Raw genomic sequence first — 19,332 nt, forward strand, 5'->3', positions numbered from 1 at the left:
AATTTCTCATATTGCAGCCATACTATCTATCCAAAATGTTCTGTGCCTTCCTGATGACATCCAACTACTTAAAAATCTCTATACTACGCTCTGGAAATGTTACACTATATACATTGGCCTATATGAGAAAAGCTGGTGTTCAGTTTGACGGCACCCTTGACCCACAAACTAGCTCCTCTTCTTCTAAATTCTATTCTTTCTCACATCTCTGTTCCCTATGCAACAATTTGAATATACCAATAAATTCCCCACCGATTTTGGTTTCTTCCGTTCTTGCCATTTGATGCGCCCCGATGGTTTTGTAATACCCATATGAGGCAATCTCTTTAATGCCATACTAGTCTTCCTCATTGCGACCCTGGCCACTAGCTTATGTATTCCTTAGCACTGCTTCTGTCACGTTTTCTGTGGACCCCTATTTCTCCAACCCTATGGTCTGGCCCATTTCTGTACTTCATAAATTCTGATCCTCTTACCATTCAAATTCCTGTGTCTCCATATGTACCAACTTACTTGAGTGTGCAATCCCTTCTCCCCTGCTCCCTTGCTGTCTTTCATTCCCTAGGACGTCTACTTCAAACAAACGGAGAGACCCGCTAACACCCACCCCACTTGTCCTCACCCATTTTCTTTCTAATTATTTTTACCCTTTCAGCGCTCAGTTTGTCCATGCCTGCACCCAATATTGTATCTTACTAGCCATCCACACCCTCTCTGACTGCTCTTGATGGTCCAGCAATTCCATCCCAGTCGCTGCCCCAGTCTTCCCTTCGCAGTAGCATCCTGCTACGCTCCTTTCAATGCTCCTCAGGCTCCTGCCACACCAATTCAATCTCCTGGCCCTAGGATCCTGCCAACATTATTGTGACGTTCTTTGGCCCACATCATCGTTTTCACTTGATAACTTCCTTCTCTGTGAGCATCTTGCACCTTCAGACCTACACTCTGGACACAGAGACCTTTGCCTCACTCCACTTACCTCCACTTACTTCACCATGCCTCCTGTTTCTTTCACCCTTAATAACTCCCTCCTCTTTGTTTTCACAATCTGACAAGTGATTATCTGTATGTCGCTCTATTCACTACCCCTACAAACTCACTTTGTGTATTCCTCAGCCGGAGCGCGCCACGGTAACTGGCGGTAACTGGTCCACTTCCAATACTTCTTCTGGGCCTTTTGACAGGAGTGTTGTGCTGCACCCTGCACTCCTCCCCCATTTATTTTTGCAACGCGGTGCATTATTTAGCCCCCTGGAGTTTCTGTCCATGGATGTAGGGCAGGCCAATTTGCGCCTGCCTCAAGTGTTTGAAGAACTTGTGTTGCTGGCTGTTAGCTGTTCACAAACTGAGTCCTCTCTACCTTTATAAACTTCCCCCAAGTCACCTGGCTCAAGTCCCATTGTTCCTTTCTCCCGTCACTTTTCTTTTCTTGGTCAATGACGTATATGCTAAAACTGTATAAGAGGCCTTTAATAATGCTGCTGTCCTTTTGGCCTTCCGTGACCCCGCCATCAACGGACTGTTTTCTGTGTCAGAAACTTCCCCCGACCATGTTTGGTCTACTAAATTGCCCTCGCTCTCTCTGTCCTATCTCCAGAACTCTTAAGACATCACTTACTGCCCTTTCTCCCGCACTATCTCTCCCCTGCCAGCTGTTCAGAGCAACAGATGACCTAATTACCTCCTCCATTGCAAACATTGGGTGCACGCGTAAGTCATTTTGCCCTCAATGGTGGTGCCTCACTTTCCCCTCTGAAATTCAACGAATGAGCATTTGCAGCTCAGCTGGATCCGAGCATGGGCTCCCGAATGGCCTATCACAGACGTCCATGCGGCCTCCTGCAGGCGGAAGGATCTGCACTACGCCACACACCCTGTTTGTTAGTCTGTGTTCTGATTAGGTTGATGATTGGATCGACTAGTGGGTGCAACATGGTTCCTTTTCCATCCGGGATGCCCAAGTATTTTAAACCCTGCGCACAGATGGGAGAACGTGGTGCAATTGTTTAGACATGGAGGCTTGGCGTGTGTATTAATGGGTTGCTTCTATACAGTCACAATTCGTCCAGCGAATGAAGTTCTCCAACATATATTTGAATCTGTGTTCCCTTTTCCCATCTGGGAGTCGGGTTGAGTTAACATTTAGTCCGAACAGCGTTTTTCCTACTGATGCAATTTAGGGGAAAACTATTTTAAAAAATCTATATCCTTATTGGCTCTACTTGAGATGTTTATGATCTAGTAACGCTGTATGTGCACATTAAAAAATGTCAAGTTGCTAGTTGGCAATGAAAATCCACTCCTCGCCTGACTTCTACACATGCACAGAGCACACCATTTCTTACTCGCCAAGAGTCAATTATTGCTAGCCAATGGCTAGTGCAAATGTTGTGCCCTAAATAGCTGCTTAGCTAGTGCCATGTAGCACTGCACAACTATTGCAGTGTGAGACACCACATTAAACCATATACGTACATTTATAAACCTAAATGTCTACTTTCACTTTGCAGTGAATAACAACGCTTTCCGGTTGTATGATAGCGTTTTGGTTGGGTTTCCCTCTAGTGATATTTCTGAGAAATGGGTCCATCGGACCAGTGCTGGAAACGGTAAGAAGTCCTCTGGTAACCACCGTCTAGCTGGGGAGGAGTTTGGGGAGAGGGACATGGATCCAGGTCAGGTTGTGCAGGATCTCTTACTTGAGCCCAAGCCTGGTGATTTGCATAAAAGCAAAGTACATTTTGGAACGTAATGTTGTCCACAAATCGCCCACAATTTGAAGTTTGGAACATATCTGTGGTAGTGATTCAGCAAGAAACTCTTTTCAGCAAGTAATGGAAGTTTGGACTCTATTTCCATTAGTCCCAATACTCACCCTAAAATAAAAAGTCTGCATATTGAAATTTGGACAGCTTCTAAACGGAATGCGAGGCTGTTTGTGCATTCTGCTTTGCGTGGCAAGCGCGGGCTGCATGTGCGCATTACTCTGCTTTGTAACTGATCTGGGAGTTTCCTAGGCCAGCCCCTGGGCCTCGCGACAACACAGAGCTCTGGCAGCCCTCCAGCAAGACCAACTTTGCTGGAGCTCCGCTCATCTTGTTCCAGCCCAATTCCTGTGCTGCAGAGGACTGGTGAGTCAAATGTGAATGGTCGGGGTGGCTGTTGTAGCCTTAGGAGGCCATTAGGACTGCACACAAGCAGTTCTGGGCGTAGTGGCAGATGTGTGCATCACTTAGGCGCTGCACATGTAGGATTGTTGTTGGAAAGACACGTTAGCAAATAAGTTACAATCATCATTGAGATGAGTCATAGTGCATTGTATGATTGGCTCAGGACACTTGGAGTGGTCTTTTATGCCAATTGCTCACAGCACTTTGAAGTAGTGCATTGTACTGATGGCTAGGAGCACGTGGTCACTAGCAAGTCCAGAAGTGATCATTGTTGAATGCTTTCTCAATATTATGAGCAGGTCTCACTGACCACCTAAATCAGTAGCTGTGGAACACAACTAGCTTCCAGTCCCCAGAGGCATTGGGTTTGCAGCATGAGTGCTTCAGCCATTGGAATGTCGTTTGGTAATCCACAGTGCAGCTCAGTACTGCTGTGGCCATCATATCACCTGGTGTCGCTTGGCTCGTTCCAGCTTGCACCAGGGGGTTCAAACATCACGAGTGATGTGGCCAGGGCGTGGCCAGTGAGGCAATTGGCTCGCCCTTCCCTTCTTAGGGCTCAACCTGCCTTATGAGCCCAGCTAGGTGTGTCTGGAACAAGCCCACCCTGTTTTTTATTTCCTGGTTACACCAAATTGACCAGCTTGCACATCGAACAGTGCGAAAGTAAGAGCCAGTTTGTGCTAGAGCAAGCAAGGCGTTGTGGGTGCGTTATGTTGGTTCATGTGAGCTCTTGGTGACAGGTTTTCAATCCCTGGTGGTTGTGGATGTTCTTCACAGCAGCCTGTACCAGGGAAGCAACTCCGCAAGTCCTTCAGTCACCACAGGGTGTTACGTTTTGAATGACATTGCGATTAAGTAACCGTATTGCAGTGCAACTGTTTGCTCTACCACTGCCTCTCCCCTTTCCTTCAACGGCTCTGGGTGTACCCAGACGGAATTTCCTCCTGAATGGTAAGCTCATCGGCTAGTGCAGGCATCAGGGAGCGTGCGCGTGGGCGCCGCGTGTGAGAATGCTGCCAGCTGGAAACCTGGGACTGGCAGCTATTTAGGTTGTGCATTAAACTCGCTTTGTACCCGAATGATACATGCCTTTTACATGTGCTGCTAGCTTATGCCAGAGGTCAGGTAACGTTCTATTTTTGCCTTTCGGGTTTTGCAACTGGTGGCGTTTTAATGTTGTAAGTGATTTATTTACAGTGGCTGTTGCGAGGTTTATTTTCTAATTTTAGTGCAGCCCAGTAGTGCAGCACGCGGTTTTTGCATTTTCAAGTATGCTTGATGATTGGCAGCTCCTCTTGTATGCATGCATTCAAGGACAAAGGCCAGGCTATTCTCGATCATGAAGGACTGGACCTTGTAAACGGGCCCCGGTGTGTAGCGACCCGTGAACAGGAAACGCAGAATGTATTCCATAATGTTGTTTTAGCCATACTCCTTTTAACGGACACCGTATTTAAAGGCTGCAAAGTGCCAATACAGTAATGCAACCCTGCTAAGAAGTGCTTGTGCTGCCAAGCATGGTTGCACTCCCTTCATACCTTAACACCATTCTATTTAAAATATCGAAAAGATGAATGGTGGTTTCATGGTATTCCAAGCCACACCTGGCAGGCTGGCAACACCAGGGAAGGCACTAGGGCGGCTTTGCATTTCGCATGGAGAGCAGGTGTGCAGTTACATTCTGGAGCTCCCACTTGGATTGAAAAGTATTTTTTGCTTGTTGGCACCATTTTCCATCGCTGCATCGCGGCCTGCCTAATCCTGTGCTTCCTGTTCCCTTTTCTCGTTCCCTCCCTCCTCCTTTGACCCCTGATTGGGCGAGCGGCCCCATTATACTGTTATGACCAGGGCAGCCCCTCTGCCCGTTGCGGGCCCATCCGGCGAAGGGCCCTAGGCTAAGGGCAGCTCCACTGCGTCTTGAAACACTTGTGTATAGGCGCGTTATAAATGCCATATCATATCACTGAAGCGGCTACAGAAGGTGTTTGCCGATGTTTGACATGGGAGCATGCAGCACAGGCATCAACCAGCAGCGACTGTCAAAGGAAGAGGCCTTTCCCCTCTTTACTTGCTCTGTCCCTGTGCACCCTATTGCTGACTACTGTTGGTTCTATTGGGTACTGCTGTGTACCCCCCACCTTTGTCTTCAGTCCATGTTGTGTCCTGTGTTCCCCTTGTGGTGTGTTACCAGCTTGTGTTTCCAGTGTGCTTCCTACTGTGTGAACCTTCCCCTACTGTACATCCTGCATTGCAAGGCTCTGGGTTGTGCTTCCTTTGCTCTTTCTCACCCTCTCCTCTTTTATTCTTGCGCCCTCTGTTACTCTCAATTTCTCCCATCTTCTCAAACTGCTACTGTGTCTGCTTTCCTATCCCTCTCACTAAGTCTGGAAGGAAAAAGTTCAAGAAGGATATTGTTGTGATGGGGGTTAGAGAGTTGAAATGAGCGCTCAGGGATACTTGATTAAGTTATATGGTTTTAGTAGGTTTGTATCAATAGGTAAGTACAATTAGGTTACAATACAGGACAAGTTCATGGTAACAGAAACATCCACCAGTCCCCCTGTGCCAAGCTCACTTTCCAACTGACTATCAGAACCTTGGCACTCACACAATAACATTCCGGGTAGAAACACTCTGATGCTAACATTCCATATACAGACTTACACATAGATATCAATAGCTGCAAACACAGGATAGGTAAAACATAACACATCTCCCCCTTTACATAACATCACAATGAAGGCAGAAAACAGAAGGAAAAGTCAATAATATAAACAATTTATCTCAAAGAACTATCTTTCCAAAACCCATCCTGCAAACTAATCAAAGCAAAATGCTATTCCCTCCTAAGTCCATAATATGGCTGTCAAATAGCCAATCCACTTCAATTCAATCACCAGAACCATAAATGCCACTTATGGAACTCAGTAGCATGGGACCAGCCCGCCATCTCATAAACAATCTTTACCACCTACAACAACCAATTAACCCTGTGTCAACATTCACAAACAACAAGGTTTCCTGACAAAACCACAGGGTTATACCCCTCTATCTGCCTAAAGCATATCCATATTGAGACACAAAGAGTGTCTACTAAACACCCTCATGCTGGCACCAAGCCCAATGTCGTTGTCTTATAACACTGACATTGACACAAATAGGTGTCTACATAAAACCAGGTCTGTAACATGGCCACAAACCTTGAAAAATAAATGCTCACCACTGAGCACATTGACATTACTCCAAAGCATGCCAACTGCACTAACCATCATCTTCCTCCTCTGGCACCCGTCACACAATATTTGACACCAACAGTGTCGGGATATTTCATCCTCCACAATTTTGACACTAGCAGTGTCGGGATTCTACATCCCCCTATATGTGACACACCACAGTATAGGGATTCTCCATCCCCCATATGTGACACACCACTGTGTCAGGATTCTCCATCCCCCTATATGTGACACACAACTGTGTCGGGAATCTCATCCGTCCTTCAATTTGCACACACCCACTCTCTCACCGAATAACATTACACACTTAGGCAATGTGCGCATATAATATTTGGTAAACAAGAGTATGCAACATTAATTGAGTCCCAATATATATTCAGCAACAAAGTCCTTTGTGATGTTACCTGTGGAAAAAAACTGTTATTATCAACAATAGTGCATTTAGGATGTTCTCAATAAACATTTCAAGTATGAACATATTTTTTTTTTTAAATGCAGTGGTCGCTCAATCACAATGTCCACACCAAAACGACCAGATTAATTCAGCAAAATCCAATATTTAGATGCCCACATAAAAGTCCACAATATTTGTGCCAGGAGAGTCTTTGTTGAAATGTAACTGTGGACAGAAGTGTGGGTTAGTGCATAAAACTTGTATATATCATTGACTGACATTTCTTTTGGTTGTTAGGTTCATACCTTTTCCTAAAACCTGCTGAACCCATTGGCACCATAACATTGAGTCCATGCCAATTCCAATATAAACTTGTCAATAACCACATTGGCACCATAGCCTTTGGTCCATGCAATTTCCAAATTATACTTGCCAAACAAAAAACACATTGGCACCATACCACCCAACACGTGGTCTCAACAACACTAAAGATATAAAAATGTCTCAAGCCTCGCCAACACTATTGGCACTATCCAAAAACAGGAATCACTGTAATACAAACAGCATGTCTACTGGTTACTGTTTAGAAATCTCAAACCCAGCATTAATTCACTTGCATTTCAAAATTGTAATATGGGTTCATTGTAACAGCTGTCGGAAGCCTTACTTTTGTGTGGGCTTTGAAGAAACGTTAAAACAGTACCTCGTGCCAACTCATGGCATCGCAGAAATAGTGTGATACACACATGAAATAAACATATTCACATTGACTGCTTTTCTCCTTATATCCATATACCAAAACTTCCCTTTTTGTCTCGATATAAGCTCTGGTCCTGAAGGAATTTCACTCCACTGCAGTTTCACACTTGCCGTAATACTTTCAGAGTATGTTGCAGTGTTATGCCAGGTCCCTCTTCTTTTGCCGTAGAATTCTTCAGTAATATCCGGAAATAGGGCACGTCACAAGCACGTTGAAAGGTGCTCTCTTCCAGTCTTCAACTACATTGCTGAGATGTGATGCTGTCTACCGCAGGCTCCCGGAACGTTGGGTAAACATTCTATGCAAGCAACGATCGCCAATACCTCCTGTGACTCAGTGACGTCACCATAATGAATTGAACCAGAGCCATGGACAGAGCTCTCCGGGCCAACCGTCACCCCCAGCAGTGCTGCCCGACACAATGGACCACACCAGCAATCCATTGACGCAGCTGCAGCTCGAAGAAATGCTGGGACGGTAATAGTTTTAAAACACTGCTTCAATGTTTGATGTCTCTCCAACCGCTGTTTCTACTGTTACTCATGTAATGCAGGCCACTTTTATTCATATGTTTCCCCGGCCCTTTTACACGCTGTTATTGATGATCACTGTCGTTCCATGGCCAAATCCAAATATAGCACAGCTGCACAGCGCTGCCCTTCAAAGCACTATACTAGGCTTGCCACTTGTTAGTGCAACAGGGGCACGCTTACCTTGGGGCCGGGGGGGGGGGGGCGGTGGATGCCTCTGGGTCTTTGCTTCTTCCTGGTGGTTAACGTCCTTTCCACCTTTGTTTCCTGGTCCAAGTCTTTTATTGTACTCCTTGTTTCTTTTTAGTTCCTGCTTCTTCCAGTTTCCAACAATCCTCGACGCCAGTGTTACTTGATTAAGTTATATGGTTTTAGTAGGTTCGTATCAATAGGTAAGTACAATTAGGTTACAATACAGGACAAGTTCATGGTAACAGAAACATCCACCGGTCCCCCTGTGCCAAGCTCACTCTCCAACTGACTATCAGAACCTTGGCACTCACACAATAACATTCCGGGTAGAAACACTCTGATGCTAACATTCCATATACAGACTTACACATAGATAGGCAATAGCTGCAAACACAGGATAGGTAAAACATAACAGATATCCTGGTCTCCAAACCAGGCCTGCCCATCGCTGATAATTGATAATTACACCAGTGCGTCCTCCAGACCGACTTTCACCAACATCCACTTTGTCGTTGCCTCCCCAGACCCATGGACCCCTCATATGGTCTCTGTTCTCTATCCTGTCTCCTCCTCTCCCATCAATGGCGGTGCCCGATGGGAGGTCATCCTGGCCTCCTTCCACTCCTCCATAGCCATCATTAATATCTATCAAATGGCACCGTCATGGCCCAGGGCTCTCAGCCCAATCTCCTCCTTCTTGATAGGCGTCTCCTGCATCTTATCAACTTCTTCCCTTCTACTACTCCTTAGTCCTCCTCTCCAGCTCCTTTGCCTTGTCGTTTCTCCTCCTCTGCCTCCTCTCTGGCACCCCTGTCCACCTCCACTCTGGCCACTATGCCACCTCTGTCTACTGCCTCTGCCCTCTCTCAGGCCCCTCTGCCACTTCCGCTGGTTGTACCTCACTCCTGTACCCCGCCCGGAAGTCTTTCAAAAGTGGCAACCTGCTCCACCAACCCTCAACTCTCTCTCTGATGTCACCCTCCTCTGACATCTGCCACCTCCTCAAAAACCTTGACCTCAATGTCCTCACTCTCACCGAGACATGGTTCACAGCCAACTCAGTCACAAGCTTTGACACTCTCCTCCCAGAGGGCTGCAAGAACCTCTCCGAGCCCAGAAGCAATCGGCCTGGAGGCGGAGTAGCCCTTATCTTTCCTGAATGGGTTCCTGCATCTGTCATTCCCACACAGGCCTATTCCTCCTTTTGAATGCCTGGTCTGCAGGCTCTGTATCTTTCCTGCCCTCTCTCTAACTGTAGCCATCATCTACAGGCCACTTGGCCAGGTCTCTCCCTTCGTCTGTGAATGGGTGGACCTCACCTCTTCTCTTCTTGTCTCCTCTTCCCATCTTCACCTCCTCAGAGATCTCAACGTCCACCTGGATGCCTCTGACCCCTCCTCTGGGCTCTTCCGCAACCTTTAAGACTCTCTCTCCCTTTCCATTCTACACTCTGGTCCGACACTCTCTGCCGGACACACCTTGGATGTTCCCATCTGCTCAGACATCTCCCCCTCTAACCCTCTCACTACTCCTCTCTTGGACTGATCAATTTCTGCTCTACTCTCACCTGAAGCTTCCTGTCCCCCAGGCAAAGCCCACCCCAGCACTGCAACCTTCCTTCTCAATCAAAACGTGTGTCAGTGGCTGCTTTTGCCCCACTTTCTTTGCTCCGCCTACTCCTGCGGCTGACTCCTACTCTGACACAGCCATTGCCAACCTGCATCTTTTGATCTCCAACACTCTAGACATCCTTGACCCATGTCATGAGGATCCGTCTGAAGCCTACCTCCAAGTGCAACTCTTAGTATGATTCCGGTTTGGCCACTCTGAAACGTAAGTGTAGGGTAGTTGAGCGGAAGTGGAGGGCATTGTGTTTTTCCTCTGACAAACTGGCCTGCCACCTACTCCAAAGGCAATACAGGCCCTCCGTCTTCTCCAAGAAGAGGGTCCATATTCAAGCGTGCATCTCTGTGGCCTCTAACAACAGAGCTCTTTAAAATCTGCAAAGATCTGGCCAATCCTACTGCGGTCTCCACTGTGCCCTCCCAAGCCCTCTGTTCAGCTTTGGCTTGTCATTTTACCACTAAAACACAGGACATCATGTCCTCACTTTCCTCTTCCTGTCTCTCTCCCTCTACCTCTCTCAGGCCCTCTCTGGTCTCCTCTCCCCCTATCCTGTCCTTCTTTCCTCCTTCTCCCTAATAATATCTGATGATGATGTTTCTAGACAAGTCCGATCTATGAAAGTGTCTTCCAAACAGGTGATCCCCTGCTCTTCCAGAACTATCAGGGACCACATTGCTTCTCTTGCTTTCAGTAATCATTCCTTTGCCACTGGATCTTTCCCCTCTCTCCTCAAGCACTGTCTTGTGCATCTCCTCCTAAAAAAGCATTCTGCCGATCCTTCCTGTCCGGCAAACTATCGCCTGATCTCTATCACTCCTTTCATGGGCAGGCTCCTGGAAAAGCTAGCCATCTCCCAGCTAATCCTCCACACTGAATCTTCTAGTTGTCTACGTGACCTTCAGTCTGGCTTTAGAGCAGCTAGGGGCACAGAAACCGCCCTTCTGAACACCTGTGAAGATCTGCTCTCTAACCTTGACTCCAGCTCTCCCGCTGTCCTCATGCTCCTTGACCTTTCCTCTGCCTTTGTCACGGTCAATCACGTCATCCTGGTTTATAGACTCTGCGAGAACCAAGACATCATGGATCAGGGACGGCCTCCTTCCTCCTGGACTGACCCTCCCAGGTCCAACTTGGGTCCTTTCTCTCCACCACCTCTCTCTCCACTTGTGGTGTCCCCCAGGGCGCTATACTCTCACCCTGGTTCTTCAATGTCTACTTGGCCCCTTTGGCCTACCTAATTTCCTCCCTCTCTTCTAACTTCCAGTGTTATATATTTTTTGTTTTATTGGTTAAATACAAATTTTCAACCTTTAACAACTCAGTTAATGACCTTTCCCATTCCCCACCCTTCTTACAGGACATCTCCCCGCTCTCCGATTGCGTTGTTGCCCTCTTTTAGTCCCTTTAGAACCGATTCTATGAATCTTAGGGCTTCCAGGGTGGGTCCAATTTTTTGAACCGTCAAAATTCTTTCCCAGTACGCCTCGTCCGTTGACATGTTTATATTCACCACCCACTCTCCTAAAAATAGGTTCCTTTGGGTGTTTAGTGCAGGACAAGAGAGCATCCAATGTTCTATTGATTCCAGCATCTCTTGGTCATTGCAGAATCGACATCAAGCCTCTTCCACTGGTATTTGTTTCCTTAAATATTGAAACCTCCCTGGTTGGCAAGATGTTTAACCTACATCTCATTAGGAGGTCCCTGTATTTCGGTGAGGTAAATCTTCGCAAGTACGGCGGGGGGTCATTCAAGGTCTTTCGTTCACAGATGATGTTATAACAGTTTGTATTTTGTCTCTTTAGATTGTCTGTTACTTCCCAGTCTTTTTCCCGTATATTCTTCTTTGCTTTATCTGGATTTTCTTTGAGCGTATCAGTTTTGATATTGTAGTGCTCTAGAATTTCAAAGCAATTCTGTTTCCAAGTGTTGAAGTTGGGATCTGCATTTCTTACCTCCTTATTCGCCAACAATTTGAACAAAATAGGGGGTTTGTCTAGGATACACTTCCGAAATAACGAGAGTGTCTTCCACAACACTATTGACTCCATTGATTGCAGTCTCAGTTCATGCCTTATTGTAGATATGGAAAGACAATTTGGAAGCCTAAGTACCTTCCTCCAGAAGAATGCCTCAAGTACCCCCCACATCTTCCAATGGAGATTTAGCAAATATTCGGCTCCATATGTCAAAATCGCCACAACCTTTTGTTTATAAAATAAAATTAGTGGCATCATTGAAAAGGATCCGTAGCGTCGGTGAAGAGCGCGGACTTGATTAGATAGTTTAATTAGTTTTTCTTTGATACAATTCAGTTGTGCCTGCTCATTGATATTTTTGTTGATAAGGACTCCGAGGTAAACTGTTGAGTTGACTATTTCGAGAGGTTGCTTGTCCAATGACCAAGTGAATCCTTTTTTTTATGGTTTTGGATCCTCGAGCCGACTGCATTACTAGGAACATAGATTTTTTCACTTTGACCTTTAAGTGATTTTTACTTAAATAGGTCTTGAATTCCACCATTCGTCTTTGTAGACCTATTGGGGTTTGGTCTATAAATACGACATCATCCGCATATAAGATCCATGAGAGGTCCTCATCCTGGAATACTGGGGGAAATGCTCGAATTTGTTCCTGGGATTCCTTCATATCTGCTAAATACAGCCTTGCTTTATGCCTTTGGACGTGAAGATGTTTTCTGTCAGGTCACCGCCTTTGGAGATCAGTATTTGAACTGAGGTGTTTGTATGGAGTTCTTGGATGGCCTCAAGCAAATCCTCCGGACATTTCCATTTTCTTAGTTTAGCCCAGAGCAGTTCTCTACAGATCCCATCAAAGGCCTGTTCGAGGTCGATGAAGCCCAGGTATATGTTCTTTTTTTGCTTTAGTGCCCGTAATTTTAGCATATTCAGGATGAATAAGTTCAAAGATGTTCCGACACCACTCATGAATGCTGTTTGTCATTTGTCTAGGATTCCCGTCCTAATTGCCCAGCTCTTTAGATCTCTTAGCAAGATCGAACAGAACAGTTTTCCTATGGAATCTAGGAGGGCAATTGGCCTGTAATTCCTCCGGTTATTACGGTCCCCTTTTTTATATATCGGCACGATTAGAGCCTCTTTCCAGGACTGTGGGATTGTTGTAGTTTTTAGTATCTGATGGAATAATACTAGAAAAAAATCGGCCCATTCTTCCTTGTTTTCCTTAAACATACAGTTCGAGATGCTGTCCGGGCCGGCCGCTCTTGATGAGCTCAGCTTTTGTATCCTTAATAATATGTCTTCCTTGTCAATGTCAATATGCCACTCATTCCCAGGTCTTTGTTTTGTCTTAATTGCCTCTTTCTCCTGGAAGAGGTCTGTATAGAATTTTACCCATTGCACCTTTGACACATTGCTCGAGGTTAGGGCTGTCTGGAAGTCGTCACCTTTGTTAATTATCTCCCATAAGGACCTTGAATTAGATGTACTTATTGCTGCCATCATTTTTTCTGCATCTGCTTGTGTTCTCCACCCCCTGGAAGATTTTAACCAGTTTTTGTAAGACTGCTTACAGTGTCTTATGTCTTCTTCTTTATTCGGGTGGGTACTTTTCTGAAGGCGTCTCAGTGCTAAGCGTTATTCCCTTCGCTTTTCCACTAGGGCTTTACTATATGCGTGTTTCCTTACAAGGACATTGTTTTTGTTTGCTCCTCTCTTGATTTCGAACTCCTTCACTAACCAGCCATATTCTACTGTTTCATGGTTCTCTTTAAAGTTGTGAGTGAGCCACTCTGCCAATTCGGAATTGCCCATGCTTTTATTTTAACCTATTTCTTCCCCATGATTCTTCCATTTCAGGGACATTGCGATACTTCAGCTCATCTGTCTGACTCCGCCTCCTCCAGGAAGCGAACGGCTCGTAGGCAAGAGGTATGCAGGCTCGCAGTGCTGAGCAATTCAAATGAAGCTGGATGCGGACTTCTGGTTCTCCCAGTGAAGCGGTCCTTCTTTACAGAGCACACTTCCAGTGTTATGCAGATGACTCACAGCTCTCTTTCTGTCTTCCCCCAGCCCCCTTCAACAAATCCAGAACAGTACTGCATTGGCTCCCAGTGGCTGCAAGGATCAAGTTCAAGACCCTTTGCCTCATCCACAAGGCTTTCTGGGGCCGGGCCCACACTACACACAACTCTTTCTAAATACCTTCCTTCCAGTGCCCTTTGCTCAGCTACCTCAAACTCTCTGATGGTCAGACGTTTCTCCAAGCTGAGAGTGGGGGGCCAGGAGGGTAGATCTTTCCTCTGGAGGTGCCTCCCTCTGGATCGGCATCCCTGCCCCTCTCAAACTTGAGCCGGACCACCTGAAGTTCCGAAAGCTGCTCAAGACCATCCTTTTCACCTCTGCCTCCTCTCTCCCCCATCCTTGCTAGCCTTCCTGTCTGCCTGCCCTGGCTGATTGCTGAGTACACTCAGAGCCTCACAGGGTACCAGGCCCCTCCATTGACCAGTCTTCCTGCACTGCTTCCTGGCCTACCGCGCACTTAGGGGCTCTAACTCCTGCTGCCCTTCTGCCTTCCCTGCACTTACCCAGAGCCGTGCTGCCCTGGCTGCACTTTCCCCTTCCCTCTCACCTGCACCTCCTCCTCTCCCTTTCCCCCTTGCATTTTTGTTGTCGCACTTGCACGATCCGAATGACACAAGGCCTAGTAGGATTGTTGTTCTGGCTTTCCTTTGCCAACCCCCCCCCCTAACCTTCCCCTCCTTGTCTTGTGGTGCCTAGAAACCCTTGTGTACAGGCGGGTTATAAATACCAAATCATAGCATATCGTATATCATTAACAAAACACTCTTGTGCAAACAGCACATAGTGTTTCTCCTGCGGGTGCTGCAGCGCAGCTTGGTGTAATGCCGAAGGTGTGGCACGTCTGCTGGCAGCACGCATGCTAATAAGGGAGTGCCCTTATTTGCATGAGGAGTGCCTCCATGAAAATGAAGGAATACTTGTTGAATGTATGCATGTTCCTTCTTTCAAAAGAAGGCTGGCTGCACTGTCACAATCACTGGCAATACTGCAGGAGTAATGCAGAAAGTATGTATGTAAGTGCCACTGCACCGTGACCTTTGTGCGAGGGTGGGTGCAGTGCAGTCTGAGGTGTATGGTCCTAGATGGCGAGTTTGAAGGAATTTTGACTCTTGTGGTAATCCGCCCCAGGGTTCCTGTTGATGGTGACGGATTCTGCACGGAAACTGGCCAGAATAGTTAATGAGCCTGGGGATTTGGCACAGATTGATATTGACATAAGCACTTGGGCATTAATAGATCGACATGCATTTTGGTGAACTGACCCAGATGAGTTATTACCCAGAGAACAGGTACTGAATGGCATGAACATTGAAGACCCTGGTGTGCACTAAGTTGGCACACATGGCATAAAGGAGGGGCGGGCATGGTGGCCGTTATCATGATGGCCACAGATCCAGAGGGAATTTAAATTAAACTAACTGTATGCTTACACTGATGGGGAATGGATACAAGGCCTACTAACACTGAGCATCCTGGCAGGCATGGTCACTGGGAACAGTCCCTATGAACACTGAATCTTGCCCCTCTGCTGTCACTGTTGCTAATGTTACTAGAGCGTTGTTTCAGTGATTGGTGTTTTGTTCAAATCCTTTGTGTCCCATATTCATACCATAACCTTTTTCGTCTGGCTAACATTTTTTTCTACTGGCCTGACAAGTTTCCCTAGTTTGCCGCTCTGTTATCATGAGAAGCAATATTCGGAATATCAACTAGACGGATATGTTCAATCTCGTCTGCTGCCTTTGCAGAATGCATAAAGCGACTGGATTCCCAGAAAGAGTGATGTAGCAACAGTGACCGTCTCTCTGCAGGAGGGCCCCATCGGTTGGGTGAACTAAACCGGATGGTGGGAAAAAATGGTGGACTCTCCTGAATCACCACCTTCCCAGAGAACAGGTCATTTGGTGGTGTTCGTTTACAGTAGAACGGCTCTCCCATTTTCGGCAAACAAATGGATGGTGTAAAATGGCTTAAACCTTTTAATGCAAGTTCAGTTTACACTTGTATAAACCCGTTTTTCAGACGAGCTTAGTTATCATGGGACAACATAGACTCAAGTGGCCAAAGTGCACTCGCTAATGGTTATACCCTCACATACACTATTCTCTTAGTTATCATAAGCATCCCAAAAAATTGCACACAAACATAACTCATTTTTTGCATCATTGTGCACACTTTAGATTTGGTATATAAGACACTGCAAATAAGGAACTTCAATTAAATAATAAAAATCGATAGATGCATTAATTTATCTTGGAAGCATGTCTTCAAATTGGAGGTCAATGTGAATAGGGCAGACTCTTCAGATCCACTATTCACAATGAGGAAATGGGCTTCTACGACTGTGTGTGCTCTATAACGTCCAAACCACATCCGCAGAAGCGCTAGCTGGATCGGGTGGTGTTCAGGGCTCATAATTTCAAGGTGCAATTTACTAGCCAGCTATACACAAAAGTCACTTGCCATCTAAATTCTATACAGATACACGGCACACCATTTCTTACTCGTCCTGAATCAATGAACAAAAGCTACTGGCAAGTGTACATTTTCATCCTGGGTGGTGTTGATGCATCAGGTTGGCTTTTCTTAGAAAAAGCTAGGAGACCATTGCTGAACCCTTCAGAAGCACTGATATTGCTGCTGTTAAGCCAGTAGTTATTTTCAACTGGATAATGTGCTAGGACGGATGCCTACCAAATTGCTGTGATCCAGGATAGGGAAACGTAGGTGGGTCCAGATCATGGAACACTGTTCTTTGAGAATGAGCAGAGGACTATTTTCCCTATCTGATTAAAAAGCATGAAGCCATAAGAACCATTATTATCTTGGAATCTAGCAAAGATGGCTTCATCTTCAATTGGGTGAAACTGATCCACTTGCAGGACATCATGTGAATGATGGTGCTGACCAGGTCCACAACCCTTGCTTTAATTCTGGAAACCCAATCTGGAATGGGTAGGACATTAGAGATAGGTAATACATGGATAAAATAAGGTTTTGAGGCAAAAACCAATCCATAAAGAGCCCTCTTGTTGTTAGTAGTTAGCTCACGTGTCTTGTCTGTTCTTCCGAGGATTTGTAATGCAACAGGATTTCACAATTTGGAGCTTCCTCATTCTGAACGCCGCTCTTACTTCCACTGTGCAGAGGAGGCTGTCTGCTAAATTGAGTATAAACTATGGACCGGAAAAGCAGCCTTTAGCTCGGCTATACATTACCCAAGATAGTTGGCACTCTGACAACCTGAAGCTTCCCTCTCTCTGATTTCCTGCTCACTAGTCTTCAGACGCAGCCTGACATCAAACCTGGTGCTTTTCTTCAGTTTAAGAATAATCACAGTGCATGACTACAGAGGATCGCTCTGGATGCACTTTCACAGCGGGAGACTATTTTCTCTTCCTCATCCTATTGTGGTTATCGAGGGCGTGAAGGCTTTCTCCTGGATTTTTCCAACAGCATCAACAACAAAAAAATAAACTCAAAAACAGACATGCTATGTGAAGCCCTCCGGTAGCGGCTGGAGCGTGTGGGTCTACAATGGAAAAATGTGAAGCGCTCGCTGAGAAGGGGTCTGATTCTCAGCCCAAGGCTGATTACTTTGGTGAGTCTTGTATTTTGTCTCCTGACATTGTTTGTCCTGTGCTTTAATCAAGCTCAAAAGCTAATGCTGACTCAAATTTTTAATGATTTTTGACCAGAAAATGCTAAAGTGGACATGGGTGATGAATAAGTATTTGATTTTCAGTTTCCTTTTAACCTTGGTTTAATCCTCATTGTATATAGATTTCACTCATAACAAATCTCGATTGACCCTCCTACCGAATGCTGGGCAGTCTATTTAATGTAATTATATTTTTTTAATCCAACATTATAGGCATTTCAAAGTACTCTCTGGGTTTGGGACCAGAGCACTTCTCTCTGGATCTCACATTCAGTCTCCACATTCATCCAAAATATTTTGATTTTCTGTCTTTGGTTCATCTTTGCAGCTTGAAAACCTGCTAAAGTGCTTTTTAACCCTGAGAACCCGGTGGGGCATTCATTTCGGGCCATTAGTGGCCCAGAAGCCCAACTTAACACATACATGGCAACCCTCCCGAATTATTGCTATTCAGGTTCTCCTGCCTAAAATAATTCTAACTGCAATACAATCCTATTGGGAAATTCCTTTCTCCCTCTTTCGGTGATAATCTCCCTGTAGCTCTCAACATTTTGCGGCCCTACGGCGGGTGAAAAGACCCGATATTGTTTTCGGCTGGCTAAAACACATTAACACCCGGGCGGAGGGAGCAACCTATCCGGTTGCTTGGATCGCAGACTAAATCTTCTGATCCAAGCCCGGGTTCCGAGCAACCTGATGGCTGCTTTCACCAATCCCGCATCCCCCCCTCCCTTCCCTCATCTTTATTTTCCCCGTCCCTCCCACTCCCACTTACCTGATGGCTGTGGCGGCGGCTGGTACCCACTGCTGCAGCCGCTCTGTCTTTCTTCTTCTCCTTTAACTCGGGCCCCGGCCATTACTACCCGTTCCCGCTCTTGGAACAGGTGATTATTGCTAAATTTACTTATATGGGGCTGGGCGGATGAGAGAGCTACTAACAGGCAGATGACCCCCCACCAAAAGCGTGCGAGTTGAGAGGAATGTCTCCCACTCAGAATGTTGCCATGTATGTTAATGTCCCTAATGAAGCAAGGGCATGAACAAGGATGCTGGGAATTCCTGCCTGGTCTTGTACGGGGCTTTTAGCACCTTTGGGGGCATGGGCGTTGAAAAAAAGAATACAAAAAAGAGAGAAGATACGATCCCTGCTGCATTGTGCAACCTTGGTAGCATGGCTACGTTGAGGGACGGCATGACAGATGGGCAGGACGTGCAATGGCAAGCGTTGGACCGTTACAAGCAAGATGGCGGCAGAGGGAGGCGGAACAGTCTTCCTGCCTCGGCTGGGTTTGCGGACAGGTGGCAAGAAATACATATGTAAACATGATTGTAATTTTGCAGGCTTACGTTTTCTGGGAGTACGTCTGAATGCAAAAGGGGGATGGCGTGGACAACTTGGTCTGTGCCCATTCATTTGTGTACATCATCACTTCTTCATGGACAAATCACAGAGTAAGGGAAATCCCCCCTGTTGATTATATTTGAGTTGAAATGCAAGCCTCGTCCCAAATTTTAATATAAAGCCCCCGCAGTGTCCACCTTGCTGAACTCTGATGCTGCGCGACAGTCTCTGAAATACAATAAATGCTGATGCAGCTCTGAAAATTGCAGACTAGTCGTGGCCCAGTGAAAGCGTAATTTACGTACAATCTTAAGATCTTTGTTTGCGAGGAGTGCATTTAAATGCAGGCCGTGTGCG

The 19,332-nt window shown here is 46.0% G+C and overlaps 1 protein-coding gene across 6 annotated transcripts in view; it reads left to right on the plus strand.

The window, feature by feature from the left end:
* LIMD1 (LIM domain containing 1) overlaps positions 1-19,332 on the plus strand; it is a 681,428-nt gene that overhangs the window by 199,736 nt on the left and 462,360 nt on the right. The window contains exon 1 of one of the 6 annotated variants that reach the window (XM_069613348.1): positions 17,234-17,573. The exons of the other annotated variants lie outside the window; for them this stretch is intronic. Coding sequence (XP_069469449.1) covers positions 17,510-17,573 — 64 coding nt within the window. The 5' untranslated portion in view covers positions 17,234-17,509. Of the gene's footprint in view, positions 1-17,233; positions 17,574-19,332 lie in introns of those variants that run through there. 6 annotated transcript variants of the gene reach the window in all.

The sequence above is a fragment of the Ambystoma mexicanum genome, chromosome 5p (genome assembly GCF_040938575.1).
Source record: "Ambystoma mexicanum isolate Mex_15411 chromosome 5p, UKY_AmexF1_1, whole genome shotgun sequence".
Taxonomy (NCBI): domain Eukaryota; kingdom Metazoa; phylum Chordata; class Amphibia; order Caudata; family Ambystomatidae; genus Ambystoma; species Ambystoma mexicanum.